Genomic DNA, 17,889 nt, shown 5'->3' on the forward strand with positions numbered 1-17,889 from the left:
CAAAAAAGGTGACAACACCCCTGGACACTGTTAACATAGGGCATTTTCTCCTGTATTTGTTGGCAAACTGGTGATCATCTATCTCAGGGGTCACCAAACTTGTTCCTGGAGGGCCGGTGTCCTGCATATTTTCACTCCAACCCTAATCAAACACACCTGAATGAGCTAATCAAGGTCTTACTAGGTATACTTGGAACAGCCAAGCAGGTGTGTTGAGGCAAGTTGGAGCTAAACCCTGCGGGGACACCGGCCCTCTAGGAATGAGATTGGTGACCCCTGCTCTAGCTCCTTGGATGCTGCTTTTGTACCAGATTATTATGACAATCACCTGTTGACATCACCTGTTTCACATCTCATCAATGCAATTGACCTGATTACTAGCCTTAAACTGCTCCTGACTTTTTTTTTTTGGAGCGTGTTGCAGATCGGAAATGATGTACATTTACAAATGAAATCAAGTTGACCAGACACAGCATCAAATAATTTTTAAGTCAAAGTGAATGTAGAAAACACTACTTCTGATTTGGGGTTATATAATAATAATAATAATAAAAATAATAATAATTCCTTACATTTATATAGCATTTTCTGGGTACTTAAAGCACTTTACAGGGATTTTTAACGACCACAGAGAGTCGGGACCTCGGTTTAACGTCTCATCCGAAAGACGGAAATGTATGTGTGTGTTTGTGTGTTAGTGTGTGTGTTTTGATGATGACGTTTTCATATACTGATCCAAACAGAAACTGTTTCTGCATTTGGCGGCGAAGTTATGAACACCACTATTATACTGTAACATGAAATTAACTTAATTAGTAAAGTAAGGTTATAATAATAATAAAAGCCCCTATTTTATTCTAAAATAAAATAAAAAAAAGTCCCACTGTATATTAAGTGGCTTTAACTCCTGTGTACTTGCATCAAAACATAAATACAATGTACTTACTGTGGTCATAATGTATTGCAGAGCACTACTGAGGGGGGATGCGGGTCAGGTCAGGGACGGGTTTGGTGGTATGGGTGGGTTAAGGTGTAGGGGGTGATCAACAGTGAAAATAGAAATGTAATGAACTACAGATGTAATTACATACATGTATTTAATCAATCATAAGTACACTGTAAAATCATGTATTTGCACAATAAGTACATTGATGAATGTACAATGATTAATGTCAATACAAATACATATTAGTTAAGGCCATATAATATAATGTGGGGCCAAATCTGTATAAAAACTATGAATTCAATGACAGAAAAGCTGTGCAATCTATTATATATTAGCAATCAATTTAATGAAATTTGAATAATAGGCTTGAACTTACTTACCAAGGGTCCAAAACTCCAGCGGTTTGCCTCCCTCTACAGGCTGCAGGGTGTCACTTCATAGGACAGCATGCTATTATTTTGCGTACAGGACGAGATATGGCTTATTAAACACTCACTGTGCATTTCTAAAAACACCAGACAGCCAAAACAAATCCAACACCAATAGGCTAGAATGCTTTTATTGACAAGCTGTTGTTAAAACCTAACAACTGAGCTTCCAGTTGCAGCTAGAGTGATCCCTAATAAACACAAATGAGTCTATGTGCAAAAAAACGAAAGTGGAAATACAGCAGCAACACTTACAGCAGAGCCGACTCTAAAATCTGATGACACAACATACATACATAATCATAATGATAATAATAATACGAAGCACTGTTTACCATCATTTCCACTTTAATACTGTTTGAAAACGTGTTTGTTTGACAATATCAGACTGAGGTGATTGTGCCGACCCGTCCATCGTCCTTCATTTGATTGTCAGTAGGAAATTAATCTAATGTCTAAGTGTTTGCGTAACATTCAAGACTCGTGTGCCGACCCCAGACTGCTGAAGAAAGACATATACTGTGGTAATAAACTGAAGTATGGCATGGAAGAATAGCAGGAGATTTCGTTCAGTGTTTCTCTACAGGCTTGACTTTTCGTTTGGTCACGTCTCCGCTTTCATTCGAGATGTGTGTACGGTTTTCACCACCTTGGCGCTGCTTTTTGTGTCTTGTTCGGAGCTCTCTGACAGGGTGTCTTTAGAGCCTTTCTTCTTCTGAAAGCAGCAAATTGAAAAAGGGCACACATTTAATTTGCTTTATGTGACTAAAAGAGACATCAAAGGTTACATTTGAGGAATAAACTGTGGACGCTAAAAATAAAGATGCATCTGTAAACTCTACTGAAAGGCTCACAGTAAATAGTCATGACATGTCATCTGCTTATCCGGGGCCGGTTCGCGGGGGCAGCAGTCTTATGCTGCGTTCACACCAGACGCAATTTACATGTTAAGTCAATGCAAACGCGCGAATAGACATCCTGCAGCGCGATACGCGCGAATGGCGCGGCGCAAATTGCGCGAATGGCGCGGGGCGAGTTGAGCGTTTGGCACGCTTAATGCGCGTTTCGCGCGAATCTCTCGAATTCGAAAATCTGAACTTCAGCGAACATTCGCGCCGCCTTAACCAATCAGAAGCTTGCTCTTGTGGGGGCGTGATTGTGACGTAGAACCTGTTGTCGGTGTTCCGAGGGAAATCCTCCAGCCTTCACCGACAACAAGTCATCAAACTGGGCTTGGCTCAGTCAGAAGCACCGCTGAAAGCCTCCGTCATCCAGGTTCAGTTTCTGGAGGAGTTTATGAGCTCACAGAGCTGGATGCACCTCTGAAAGCATGTAGTGGACTCAGACACAACCCCTAAACGTATCAATGCTGTTTTTCAGTCTTCATAAAGCACATAAACACTGTTATTTTCTTCATGAAATCCATGTTAGCCATTTAGCTATGAGTCTTCGGGCAGACAGAAGCCCTGCTCATTACACGAATCCGCGTCTGTTCTGAAGTGAATTTGACACACGAATGAAGCTGGGTTTGACGCGCGAATGAAGCGAGTAAACTCAAATGTTCACGCGGCAATTTACGCGTAAATAGCTCGATTTATCCGCGCGTTCCGCGTCTGGTGTGAACACAGCATTAGGAGAGAACTCCAGACTTCCCTCTCGCAAGACACTTCCTCCACTAAATAAATAAACCCCAGCCCTCTCTTATCATTCTCACTCTCTTCTCAGATGTGATGGTGGGCAAATTCAAAGGTTAAAATGGTTGGCCCTACTTTGGCCATCTCTGCACTAAACTGACAAAACGTAAACAGTTATGTTTCCCCATGAGTTCGGCTGAACTAACCATCTGTAGCCCCTAAACACTGAATTCAATCCACAGCATGAACTATGAAGATGGTGAAGAATGGTGGCGCAAGCATCCTGATATGGTTATTCTTCTCCTAAGACAGTGTTGGACTCATTTATCACATTCCAGGGATCAATCCGAGTAGATCAGAACCCTTAAAGAGGTCGTGTTGCACTATGCTGAAGAGGAAATGCCCTAGAAATGAGTGTTTTATCAAGACAACCACACCAAATATACCAGAGAGCAAGCAGCATATTAGTTTTAGACCATCAAGATTAACGTTATGGCATGGCCAACCCAGTGTCCAGATATTAACCCAATAGAAAACTTGCAGAAGAGGAATCTAATATATAAAAGTTATGACATATATTATTAGAAGAGAACATTTTGTGTATGAAAGTGAAACAAAAGTTGCACGTTTAGTTTTTTTCCCAACACGCTGCTGTTATTTTGAACACAAGTGTAAACATACCATATTATTAATTCAATGCAGGCCAAACTTCGAATATGAAATGAATTTGATGAGTAGTAGCCTCGCCATTCAGGAATAAACAGATGATTGGTTAATAATGAGGCGGGGGAGGTCTGACCTGAGCAGGGGTGGAGCTGGATCCGGGGACGTCTGCGGTGCGGGTCACAGCCAGAGGAGGAACCAGATCAGTGCGAGAGCTGCACACATGATGACAATGTTAAAGTCGGAATGAAATCAAAACGTACTCTTCTTGTTTTTATATGTGTATCGCAGTGCTTGTTATAGACGATGCGATCGTGCACTTCATTATTTTCCTAAATTTAATCTGTTCTCTTTCCCAGAGATGGGTTGCGGCTGGAAGGGCATCCGCTGTGTAAAAACTTGCTGGATAGGTTGGCGGTTCATTACGCTGTGGCGACCCCAGATTAATAAAGGGACTAAGCCGACAAGAAAATGAATGAATGAGTAATCTATTCTCAGAATCTTTAATGGAATATCATAACTTTCCCCAAACTTTTCTTTAATTCTTGTCACATAGAATGCATTTAGGGCGGGGCTATCAGTCAGGGAGGGTGGGGCTATATGTCACTTAGGGGCGGGGTTATCAGTCATTTAGGGAGGTGCTATCAGTCCTATTGTGTGAGTCATTTAGGGAGGGGCTATCAGTTATTTGGGGCGGGGTTATAAGTCATTGAGGGTGGGGCTGTTAGCCATTTAGGGAGGGACTATCAGTTCTATAGTGTGGGTCATTTAGGGAGAGGCTATCAGTTATTTGGGGGCGGGGTTATAAGTCATTGAGGGTGTGGCTGTTAGCCATTTAGGGAGGGACTATGAGTTCTATAGTGTGGTTCATTTAGGGAGTGGCTATCAGTCATGTAGGGGCGGGGCTATTAGTCATTTGGGGGTTTGTCAGTTGTTTGGGCGAGGTTACCAGTCATTTAGGGGCAAGGTTATCAGTCCATTAGGGAGGTGCTATTAGTCCTATAGTGTGGGTCATTTATGAAGGGGCTATCAGTCACTCAGGGGTGAGGCTCTCAGTCATTTAGGGGGGGGGGTTATCAGCCTTTTAGAGAGGGGCTATCAGTCCTGTAAGGGCAGGACTATCCGTCATGTGGGGACGTGGTCATCAGTCCTTTTAGGGATGGGGTGTAAGTCCTGTAGAGTGGGACATTCAAGAAGGGGCTATCAGTAATTTAGAGCAGAGTTATCAGTCATTTAGGGCGGGGTTATCAGTAGCGTTAGGTGGGGCTATCAGTAATGTATGGAGGGGCTAGCAGTCATTTGGGGGCGTGGCTATCAGTAATTTAGGGTGGGGCTATCAGTAGTGTAAGAAAGGGCTAGCAGTCATTTAGGGGCGGGGCAATCAGTAATTTAGGGTGGGGTTATCACTAATGTCAGAGCGGGGCTGTCAGTCATTTAAGGCAGAGTTATCAGTCATTTAGGGCGGGGTTATCAGTAATGTAGGGAGGGGCTATCAGTTATTTAGGGCGGGTCTATCAGTTATTTAGGGGCAGGGTCATCAGTCCTGTAGTGTGGGTCATTCAAGAAGGGGCTGTCAGTAATTTCGAGTGGAGTCATCAGTAATGTAAGGAGTGGCTAGCAGTCATTTAGGCGAGGGGTTATCAGTAATGCAGGGAGGGGCTGTCAGTCATTTAGGGGCGGGGTTATCAGTCATTTAGGGCGGGGTTATCAGTCATGTAGGGAGGGGCTATCAATCTTTTAGCGCAGGGCTATCAAGGCATGTCTTGCTATCTCTACATCTATTCGTCAGTCTTTTTCCATTTTATTAGCAACACCCATCTACCAACAATCCAATCAGTTCCCAACGAATGAAATCATGCACCACCCTCCATTTTTACTAATATTAGGACTGTTTCAAGTGGATGTACGTCATAATGGAGGAAAAACGGACAATCTTAACTTCCGTTTCATGGCGACTTTAAACTGAAGCTGATCTGAGAACAGCGAACCACACTCAGGATGGACTTACTTGACTTCGGACAGCACAGACCTCTCTCCGTCCGAGCAGTGGGAGCGTCGGTACTGCCGGAAGCTCCTAGGCGAATGGGAATGGCGGATCTTGATCGGGTCACCTTGTGTTCTGAAAGCAGATACAGCCAGAGATTTGCACTTCAGTGCCACTGGAGCCCTAGTCTTTAAAAGCCTCTCTGGGTTCCTTCAAACTCAGCATTCAGTAGACTAATATCCCAAACCTCAGATTTACATGCGGCTCATCAGGGACAGTGAGAATAATAATGCATGATTTATATTATGGACAATGTGCACTGGAGATTTTGACACGCTGACAGAGACTCTTTCTGTTTAGCCTGTTATCAAATATTCATGAGTACACAAATGTTTACTGATAATTACTGATGTTAATGATAAGTGTTCGGTTCAGGGATATTATATAGGCGATCATGTTTTTTTCAGATTGATTTGACTCACTCCACTTTCTTGTAGGGAATCTCCTTGAGTTGCTCCTCTGAGAGACCTGAGGGATCGACCAGCTCCTTCCTGTACAAAAAAACCACAACGTGTGCATCAGTGTCTGCTTCTCTGCTCTGATAATGAGATCAATGGTTAAGGGTGAAGTTAAACTCACTGAATGTGTTTCCAGAGCTGCTCTTTGGCTTGGACATCAGGACTGCGTCTAGGATAGACAATCAGAGAAAGTGCAAAAGGGTCAAAATCTATCACTGATATATTTCTTTTTTTTTTAATTTCAAAAAGCCTACTGTCATCATCATCATTAATGTTGGAGAAAAGGAATTTATTTGTATTACTTTTGTGTTTTTATTTATTAGAAAAAATGTTTAGACAACAGATTAATCAATCTTTTCTATTGTATTATAACACATCTTGACCAGACGCACTTCCTCTTTTTTACTGTGCTGCATACTTTTAGAAAAACGGCTGACCCGAGGAAAAAGCAGAATAAGAATAAATGTAGCGTTTGTTCCAGACTTCTGTCTGCACATGTCACAAGGAGCATGATCTTTGTAGAAGTTGTAAAATATATTAAAGATGCATGTAATTGTTCAGTTCTGGTATGCAGAGAAGGGTTGCAGAAAGAGGAAGTATGTCTAGGGGGTACAAAGAGCCAAAGGATTGCAGAATGACTGAGAAGTGACGTTAAACCAAAACTCCACCTGTTAATGTCAGTTGTGTATATATACTGGAGTCAGGGAAATGTATGTTAGTTGAGAACCTCTTGAATGTAATTCTTGTATTGTATTGGGGTAACGTAACCCAGAGCGCTGTCATTGTATTATTTATTTGTATCTAATAAATTACTAATATTTTTGGCATTGAAGAAAACACTCTCCAGACCTTTTCTTATTGAACATGCATGGAATTGGCTAGATATTCCAACATCATCATGATTAATATTATTATTATTATTATATCTTAATAAATAGCCTCATTATTTATATATATATATATATATATATATATATATATATATATATATATATATATATATATATATATATTTTTTTTTTTTTTTTTAATATTTATATATATATATATATATATATATATATATATATATGATATTAGAGTATGTGTTCGCTTTTTTTAAGTGATGTTATGTTTTAGAATAGAATATGTAATGTTCTCAATAATATTTGTAAAGGAAACACAGGCCATTTACATATATTTCAATTAATATAGAAAGCGAATGCATGTTTTTACCAAAACTAATATTGGATTTTTTTTATGTGTGTGCGTGTAAAACAATATCATTTGCACAAAGAAATGAAGGGGTTCTTCTCTAAAGAAGTAGTTCCTCCGACCCGTTAAGAGCATCATTATCAACCCAAGCTCATTCTGGAAACGTAGCCCCGCGGACGTTTCTGGAGACCGCGATTTACGTGGTTTTTTTTTCGAGCGAATGCTGTGGGGCATTGTGGCGCCGCTCCGCCCCTCCTCTTCGCGCTCGCCGGCCGACGGCTCGCCTCCGAGTGGAGGGCTTTCCCGATGCAATCAGTTTGTCCCCTTAGCTCACATCGTTGCGTCGGCGGAGCGGAGGCCCCGGAGGAGGAGCCGGAACCGGCCGCAGTGGACGACGACCGGGATCAAGTCCGGGAAACAGCAGGTTCCGGAAATCAGGTAAGACGAAAAACGGAATCCTAAAAAATAAGGGTGAGAACGCGGCGGGATCCGAAAACGCGGTCGAAATCGAAGACGAGGGCTTTTGCTTTTTTTTTTTTTTTTTGATCCGGCGGCTTTTTGCGCGAGAACGGTGCGGGCACGAACGCCGCGCGCTCCCGAGAGGCACCCGCCCGAGATGCGAAAAAGCGCGCACAGCGGCCTCTCGCAGATCCGCGAAAACAAAAAACGCTCGAATAGGTACCTCCCGGGACGTAAATCGCGGTCCGCAGAAACGTCCGCGGGGCTACGTTTCCACAATGAGCCTGGGTTGATCATTATGGTTGTTTTACGTTATAACTATCGTGGTTCTATGGTTTTGGGAAACACTCGTCACTATATCGTTCTTTTCCCAAACGCTGCAATGTACTAGTTCAGCCTCGAGTTACGTTGTTGTTTTAGAAAAGCACCCCTTGAGGATTTGGAGGGGTGTCTTAAAACGTTTGACATTAGAGTGTCAGGTTTCACAGGTCTCAAAACTTACGAACGTGAGCGGTGTCGAGAGCGCCGCTGGTTCGGGTCATTGGGTGTTTTTTCCTTCTGCCTGCGCAGCACAACCTCCCACTGCGGAGCTGAATCGACCATCTCATTCTCCTGACGGGACCTGCAGCACACACACACAAGTTTAACAGAGCTGCAGTAGTCAAGGCATTGATATGGTACTTCACATTTGCTCATTTTCTCCAACATCTCTCCAGTTTCCTGCAATAGCTGCTTTTGTCGGCTCAGTAATGACAGATGTTGCCCAGAGCAGTAGCCTTTATATCCTCTTGACAGCTCCACAACCCACCGGTTTCGCTTTTTACGATGTTCCCTGTTGGAATTCTCGGATTCGCTGCCACTGCTGGTGTTTCCACGGGAACGTGACCTGAGGGGTCAAACAGGAGGGGTTAAAAGGTCACAGGACTGAATGAAAGAGGGACACTCATTCCTGAACAGAGCATTCATCATAATCAGTACCTGCCAGCGGTACAACACCAGGCACCGTTATTTATCACTAATAAACACAGTAATCCAACCTAGATAGCTTCTACTTTGTGAGTAAATCTGAGAGCGTTGAGCGTGTGAAGTGTTCAACATTACGCACTTCTGTTCACAGTATTTAAAGGTGACCTATTATGCCACATTTTACAAAATATGGTCAAAATGTGTCAAAATGAAGTGAGTTTCTTCTTAAAATAAGCTAAATAATCTGCTAATGGGGTAAGCAAAATAAAATTGTTTCTCTTTGAAATCAGACTATATAGCTCACCCCAATGGCAGATTATTTTGCTTATTTTAAGGAAAAGCTCACTTCATTTCACATTTAGTCATTTAGCAGACGCTTTAACCCAAAGCGACTTACAAATGAGGACAAGGAAGCAATTTACACAACTATAAGAGCAACAATGAATAAGTGCTGTAGGCGAGTTGCAGGTGTGTAAAGAAAGTGTAAGAAGCAAAACATTAGTAATTTACTTATTTATTTATTTATTTTGAGTACAGTTAGCGGTAGAACCCGAGAGGCAATTGCAGATTAGGAAGTGAAGTGGAGACTGAATAGTTGAGTTTTTAGTCGTTTCTTGAAGACAGCGAGTGACTCTGCCGTTCTGATGCAGTTAGGGAGTTCATTCCACCAACTGGGCAGATTGAACGCGAGAGTTCGGGAAAGTGTTGTCTTCCCTCTTTGGGATGGAACCACGAGGCGACGTTCATTCACAGAACGCAAGTTTCTGGAGGGCACATACATCTGCAGAAGTGAGAGCAGATAAGAAGGAGCAAAGTCAGGAGTCGCTTTGTAAGCAAACATCAGAGCTTTGAATTTGATGCGAGCAGCAACTGGCAGCCAGTGCAAACGGATGAGCAGCGGAGTGACATGTGCTCTTTTAGGTTCATTAAAGACCACTCGTGCTGCTGTGTTCGAAGCAGTTGAAGAGGCTTGATAGAGTTAGCTGGAAGCCCAGCTAGTAGAGAGTTGCAATAATCCAGTCTGGAGAGAACAAGAGCTTGAACAAGGAGTTGAGCTGCATGTTCAGATAGGAAGGGTCGGACCTTTCTGATGTTATAGAGTGTGAATCTGCAAGATCGAGCAGTTCTAGAGATGTGCTCAGAGAAGTTTAGTTGGTTATCAATCGTTACTCCAAGGCTTTTCACCATTTTGGATGCAGTAATGGTTGCCCCATCCATCTGGATTGAAAAGTTAAGCTGTAGAGTCGGGTTGGCAGAAACTTCAAGCATTTCTGTTTTCGAGAGGTTAAGCTGATGATGATGATCTTTCATCAAGTGTGAAATTTTGACTCATTTTGACAATATTTTTGCTCGTTTAGAAAAATGCTTCATAATTAAAGAATTTTTAGATGTTTATACTAGAAACAAAACAAAGTAAAGCAATTTTTGCAGTGTATCAGTAGTGGAATTAGTAAAATAATGAAAGCGCACCTCCTCCTGTGCTGTTTGCTGGCCTGGGCATCGTCAGGGGTTTGACCTCTCCTGTCGAAACAAAACACAGTAGAGGACGCTTAAAGACGAACACAGCCTGTTTCATCATCCCTGACAGACAGACAGACTCAAACGCCCGCCGCACTTTGAGGATTTATCAGTATTTATTTATTCTCAGCCTTTCTTTTATCAGTCCCTGCCCTGCGGTGCCACTCTCGTCTGGCTAATGCCCAGAGGCGAAAATCAGCTCCTTCACTGCCAGACAATGAGAGAGAGAGAGTCAGTCTGGAAATATCGAAACACTTTTATCTGATGCCAACGATTAGATATTCAACATAATGTCTAATCAAAGACTAAAGTAAGTGAGGGAATTCTCATTATAGCTATGCTTCCATCTTAAAATGCTAATTAGACTGACACTGTAGACTAATTACATGTGATGCGGCAAGATTCCTTCAGTTTTTCTGTCTGCACAAATGTGAGGCAACACAACAGAAGCATTTAAATAGCAGCCACTGCACTCCCAATGAAATGCTAAAGGCTTTTACTCTAATTAACACATATTAAAGCTCTTTAACATTATTGATAGGCTACTGAGAGACGGGTGTTGTTGATTTGAGTTTCATTTTCCAACCACCTGCAAATTATTTTATTTTGATGATCTGAGGTGAACTATCTGCTGCTGCTTTCAGTAGTATGGCAATAAATGTCATGTAAAATAACATTTAAACTCACACTGGCAGCGTTTAACATTGAATAAATGTTGTCATTGTAGTTTATGCAGTTGTTTTATTGCGATGTTTCGGAAAAAGAAATATATCAAAATGTCAGAACTCCAACTCTTAAACTATTTGCTTTATTTTTGAATATACACTCATCGGGCACTTTAGGTACACTTATTAGGAACACATACTTCAGAGCTGCCTCAATCCTTCATGGCAGAGATTCAACAAGGTACTGGAAATATTCCTCAGAGATTTTGCTCCATATTGTCATGATAGCATCACACAGTTGCTGCAGATTTGTCGGCTGCACATCCATGATACCAATCTCCCATTCCACTACATCCCAAAGCTGCTCTATTGGATGGAGATCTGGTGACTGTGGAGGCCATTTGAGTACAGTGAACTCATTGTCATGTTCAAGAAACCAGTCTGAGATGATTGAGCTTTATGACATGCTGCGTTATCCTGCTGGAAGTAGCCATCAGTATATGGGCATACTGTGATCATAAAGGGATGGACATGGTCAGCAACAATACTCAGGTAGGCTGTGGCCTGTGTAATTTCGTTCATTGCAACAACTGGCATAGACAACTGGTACAATGCTCAACTGGTATTAATGGACCCAAAGTGTGCCAAGAAAATCTCCCCCACAGTTGCCTTTCTATCAGCTGGAACCAGTCTGGCCATTCTCCTCTGGCATCAACAAGGCACTTGCGTCCACAGAACTGCTGCTCACTGGAGATTTCCTCTTTGTTGGAGCATTCTCTGTAAACCCTAGAGATGGTTGTGCGTGAAAATCCCGGTAGATCAGCAGTTTCTGAAATACTCAGAGCAGCCCGTCTGGCAGCAACAACCATGCCACATTCAAAGTCACTTAAATCCCCTTTCCTCCTCATTCTGATGCTCAGTTTAAACTGCAGCAGATCGTCTTGACCATGTCTACATGCCTAAATGCATTGAGCTGCTGCCATGTGATTGGCTAATTAGAAATTAACGTGCATATGGACAGGTGTACCAAATAAAGTGGCCGGTGAGTGTATATTTTTCTTTATATATTTAATAATGTACATGTAAAGAATGTGAAACTTAAAACAGTTGTAATCTCAGTGCTACTGTGTAATTTTTCCAGTCACTAAGTTACTATTTCCCAGTCATTATTACTAATTAGCATGTAGCCAGTACTTGTTTTTTTCAATTTACTAGCATAATTTAGCATGTCATAATCCTAGAGTACTTGTCTGATTTTCTGTTGAACACAAACGAAGATGTTTTATTAGAAAACTGGAAACCTGTAACCATTGACTTGCACAGTATTTGTTTTTCCTGCCATAGAAGTCTGTGGTTACATGTTTTCAGCATTCTTCAAATTACCTTCTTTTTAGTTTAACAGAAGAAACTCGTATATTTCTAGAACCACTTGATTTTCATTTTTTTTTGGGTGAACTACCCCTTTAATTAAAACGGGGAGTGACAAAGGATGCTTTTTTCAGTTTGTGTCCACTAGAGGGAGCAAATACTCCAACATGTAGATTCAGACTAAGCGCTTGCTGTGGTGCACATAACACACACACACACACACACACACACACACACACACACACACACACACACACACACACACACACACACACACACACACACACACACACACACACACACACACACACACACACACACACACACACACACATCCACACACACATACTTCCTCAAAGTGCATTAACACACTAAGAGTCAAGGACATGAATGAGTGTGAACGCAGAAATCAAACACACAAACACACACACACACACCTGTGGCGGGGCTCGTTCTCGCTGCCTCCTGAAGGGGAACGCCTGTGAGCTTTGGGGAATTTGGGAGATTTGTTCCGCTCACTGGCCGAGTTGTACAGACCACTGAGGAAAAACAAAGACAGGACAGATCACAGAGCGCCAGAACACACACACATACACACACACACAAATGAACATGAATGAATGTGAACACAGATATACAGTTATTGTGTACAGAATAGGCTGGGACAGTATGAAAAAAAGAGTAGTGATTTCCAAATTTACTTTGACTTTTATTTCATTGCAGACAATTTTAACATAAAATTTGTCACGTTGTGTCTGGTCAACTTTATTTCATGTGTAAATGTACATCCTTTTCTGTCATTCAGACCTGCAACACATTCAAATGCAGTTGGGACAGGAGCAGTTTAGGGCAGTAATCAGGTAAACAGGTTAATAATGATGTGATGTGAAACAGGTGATGTCAACAGGTGATTATGTAATTGTAATTATGGATTGTAATTATGATTTGATATAAAAGCAACATCCAAGAAAGGTCTAGTCCTTTAGGAGCAAAGTTTGACCGTGAATCGCTAGTTTGCGTGATCTCCGATTCCATCAAGAATCCTGATTCATCCATGAGCCATATCAGCACATGGGCTCAGGACTACTGCGGCAAACCATTGTCAAGTACCACAATACAGAGTTACATCCACAAATGCCAGTTAAAATTGCACTGTGCCAAAAAAAGCCCTATGTTAACAGTGTCCAGAAGCACTGGAGGGCCGAACAAGCGGCGTTCTTGCAGTGAGGCAACAGTGCTACCCACTGGGCCACCGTGCCGCCTTATCAAAAAAGGGGAGGAGTAGGCGTGGAAGGGGGGATTCTTCAAGACGAAGATGACTGGAGTAGACAGCTCTGGTAATTTACAGTGCATCAGTATTTATCTGATTGGTGCAAATATACAAAGAACCAAAATTGTAATACGCCTTTATTTTGAAAAAACAAGTGAATAAACAAACAAACAAACAAGCAAACAAGCAAACAAACGAACAAACAAGCAAGTAAACAAATAAACGAACGAACAAAGAAACAAACAAATGAAAGAACAAACAAACAAACTAGCAAACGAACGAATGAACAAACAAGCAAGCAAGCAAACAAACGAACAAACAAGCAAGTAAACGAACAAACAAAGAAACAAACAAAGAAACAAACGAATGAACGAAAAAACAAACAAACAAACAAATGAACGAACAAACAAACAAGCAAGCAAACAAACAAACGAATGAACAAACAAAAACAAACAAACAAACAAACAAAAGAACAAACAAACAAGCAAGCAAACAAACAAATAAGCAAGTAAACGAACAAGGAAACGAACAAAGAAACAAACGAATGAACGAAAGAATGAACAAACAAACAAACAAACAAACAAGCAAAAGAATAAATGAACACACAAACAAACAAACAAGCAAGAAAACGAACAAAGAAAATGAACAAACAAACAAACAAAGTAACAAACAAATGAACAAACAAGCAAGCAAACAAACCAACGAACGAACAAACGAATGAACAAATGAACGAACAAACAAACAAACAAGCAATCAAGCAAAGGAACAAAGAAACAAACAAACAAACAATACAAATCATGAGGAACATGTAGTAAAAGAACATGAAGTAAATGTAGAAATCACTGCTTTCTTTTTTATTTGCATTTTAAATTCTCTCCACATATTTTCTGCTTTGGGCTTGTATATGTGAACACAGATATACTGTACAGTTACTATATAATATGTGTATGTCATTGATTTGAGGTCAGAATCTCTGAATACTGTACCTCTGCGGAGCGTCCTCTTCCCATGGTGCACTGGGCTTGTCCTGCTGGACTGAAGCGCTCTCTGCCTTTACTCTGGGACTGAACACAATCACACACAGTGTTTACTGACGTCTAATTCGTGCTGTATGAGAACCTGTAAAAAAACTACGTCTTACAGTTTCAAACTATCGTTTAAGGAGAACTCAATCATTTCAGCAGAACATCAGTGAGATGTTGATGAAGATTTATTTGGGCAAAAATTGGTTGACAAAATAACAGTGTAAAAAACCTGAATATTCGATGTTGCATCTGTTGCATCTATTATGGGTTTTTGAAAATGAGCTCTTACTCACACTCAAGTGGTTTCAAACCCTTAGCCAAAAAAAGCCCTATGTTAACAGTGTCCAGAAGCTCTGGAGGGCCGAACCAGCGGCGTTCTTGCTGTGAGGCAACAGTGCTACCCACTGGGCCACCGTGCCGCCCTATCAGAAAAGGGGAGGAGTAGGGGTGGAAGGGGGGATTCTTCAAGACGAAGATGACTGGAGTAGAAAGCTCTGGTAATTTATAGTGCGTCAGTATTTATCTGATTGGTGCAAATGTACGGAGCTAATGCGGGACCACCTGTGTTCAATCATAAGCACGTGATCCTCTCGAAATTAGTACTTGAAACACTCAAATGGTTTCAAACCCTTATAAATGTATTTCTTCTGTTGAACACTGACTTCCATAGTAGGAAAAAACATATACAGAACTCAATGGTTACAGGTTTTCAACATTCTTCAAAATATCTTCTTTTGTGTTCAACAGAAGAAAGAAACTCAAACAGGTTTTGAACAAGAGCCAGTTTTTAATTTTATTTTAGGGTGAACTGTCCTTTTAAGTGTGACTACAGTGTAATAAAGCTGTCCTCTGGATGCCAGTAATCACTTAATACTCAGCGTAGGGTTAAATACCTCTTGACCGGTGTCAGTGCAGAGGTTTTGGGCTGGCCTTCGCTCGTGTTCTCCATCTTTGTGACCGCTTGACCTCCATTGTTTCGCCCTTAAACACACATTTCCGAAACATGAGTGCTATTGTGTGCAGAGAGCTCCATCTGATGCTACTGTCTCCATCCACAAAACACACACACACTTTTAAAATTATTACCCAAGTGATGTTGAACAGATTCAGGAATTTTTCACAGTATTTCCTATAATGTTTTTTCTTCTGGAGAAAGTCTTATTTGTTTGATTTCGGCTAGAATAAAAGAAGATTTAAATCGTTTTAAGCCCATTTAAAGGTAAAAATTATTGACCTCCTTAAGTAATATTAGTGTTGGATTGTCTCCAAAACAAACCACTGTTATACAAAGACTCGCCTAATTACCCTAACTTTACCCTAATTACCCTAGTTAAGCCTTTAAATGCCACTTAAAGCTGAACACTAGTGTCTTGAGTGCATTTCTGGAGTGATTCTGGAGTCAGATCTGAGTTTCAATAGTCATGTCAAAGCTAAATCAGCATACTGTCATCTCAGAAACATTGCAAGAATCAGATGCTTTGTTTCCAGTGAGGACGTAGAGAAACTTGTTCATGCTTTTATCAGCAGCAGGGTGGATTACTGTGATGGATTCCTCACTGGCCTTCCCAAAGTCAGACAGAATCAGCTCAGACAGAACGCTGCGGTCAGGATTCTGACCAGAAGCAGGAATTCAGAGCACATCACAGCTGTCCTCAGGTCTTTACACTGGCTGCCAGTTACATTCAGAATAGATTTTAAAGTATTATTACTGGTCTCTAAATCACTAAATGGCCTAGGAGCTCAGTACATTACAGATATGCTCACTGAATACACACCTAAACCCGGAGGAAACCCACGCCAACATGGGAGAACATGCAAACTCCACACAGAAACGCCAACTGACCCAGTCCGGACTTGAAGCAGTGACCTTCTTGCTCTGAGGGCACAGTGCTAAGCACTCAGCCACCATGTTACCCAGTGTAGTCTTCATAGTATACATAATTAAACACAATTTCACACACATTGCGCACACATTTCTGAAACATTAGTGCTATTGTCAGAGCAGCTCCTTATCAGAGCGGCGAGTCCATCTGTATCCTCCACTCAAGCTTTTCCTCTGCTCATTCAGTCTGAAGGCCGTTTCCAGCATTAGTGTGTGTGTGTGTGTGTGTGTGTGTGTGTCACACTGAACAATAGAGGTGTGGACACACACACACACACACACACAAATTAATGCACACACAAATACACAAACACACGCCTACACACACACACACGCACAAACTAATACACACACAAGCACAAACAAATACACACACACACACTCACAAACACACACACACACAAACACACTCATACACACACACACACACACACACACACACACACACACACACACGCACAAATACACAAACACACACATACACACACAAATTAACACACACTTAAGCACAAACACACACACACACACACACACACAGAAATTAACATATGTACATGCATACTCAAGCACATGCACATCCACACAAACACACATACACACACACGTACACATGCACACCTGCGTATACAAACAGACACGCACAAACACATGCACGCAAACACACACATACACACACACACACACACACACACACACACACACACACACACACACATATACACACACAAATTAACACACATTCAAGCACAAACACACACACACACAGAAATTAACATATGTACATGCATACATAAGCACATCCACATCCACACAAACACACATACACACACACGTACACATGCACACCTGCGGACACAAACAGACACGCACAAACACATGCACGCAAACACACACATACACACACACACACACGCACAAACTAATACACACACAAGCACAAACAAATACACACACACACACACACACAGACACACACACAAATACACTAACACACTCATACACACACACACAGAAATTAATACACACACAAGCACAAGCACAAACACACACACACACACACACACACACACACACACACATAAATACACAAACACACACATACACACACACAAATTAATACACATCCAAGCACAAACACACACACACACACAGAAATTAACACATGTACATGCATACACAAGCACATGCACATCCACACAAACACACATACACAGACCAAACCGTATATTATATTGCCCTCACCCCACCCCTAAACCCAACCATCACAGGAGACTGAGAGCAGCTTTACTCTCTGATTAAACTCATTCTGTAGGATTTATATCATATTCACCAATGTCCTCATATTTCACCTCCATTTTGTAATACCTGT

The 17,889-nt window shown here is 41.4% G+C and overlaps 2 protein-coding genes across 5 annotated transcripts in view; both read right to left on the reverse strand.

Moving 5' to 3' along the window:
- LOC141376283 (uncharacterized) overlaps positions 1–17,889 on the reverse strand; it is a 778,518-nt gene that overhangs the window by 418,671 nt on the left and 341,958 nt on the right. The window lies entirely within an intron of this gene.
- epb41l4a (erythrocyte membrane protein band 4.1 like 4A) overlaps positions 1,490–17,889 on the reverse strand; it is an 81,567-nt gene continuing 65,167 nt past the window's right edge. For 3 of the 4 annotated variants that reach the window (NM_131223.2, XM_021479106.2, XM_068223722.1), the window contains 11 exons: positions 15,532–15,619; positions 14,600–14,677; positions 12,781–12,882; positions 10,263–10,313; positions 8,635–8,712; positions 8,329–8,448; positions 6,295–6,342; positions 6,138–6,206; positions 5,680–5,790; positions 3,808–3,886; positions 1,490–2,089 (listed from right to left, as the gene is read on the reverse strand). In NM_131223.2, coding sequence (NP_571298.2) covers positions 1,979–2,089; positions 3,808–3,886; positions 5,680–5,790; positions 6,138–6,206; positions 6,295–6,342; positions 8,329–8,448; positions 8,635–8,712; positions 10,263–10,313; positions 12,781–12,882; positions 14,600–14,677; positions 15,532–15,619 — 935 coding nt within the window. In that variant the 3' untranslated portion in view covers positions 1,490–1,978. Of the gene's footprint in view, positions 2,090–3,807; positions 3,887–5,679; positions 5,791–6,137; positions 6,207–6,294; positions 6,343–8,328; positions 8,449–8,634; positions 8,713–10,262; positions 10,314–12,780; positions 13,881–14,057; positions 14,678–15,531; positions 15,620–17,889 lie in introns of those variants that run through there. The other variant, XR_012385788.1, reaches the window with a different exon arrangement.

This window comes from Danio rerio, chromosome 10 (assembly GCF_049306965.1).
Source record: "Danio rerio strain Tuebingen ecotype United States chromosome 10, GRCz12tu, whole genome shotgun sequence".
Lineage (NCBI taxonomy): Eukaryota > Metazoa > Chordata > Actinopteri > Cypriniformes > Danionidae > Danio > Danio rerio.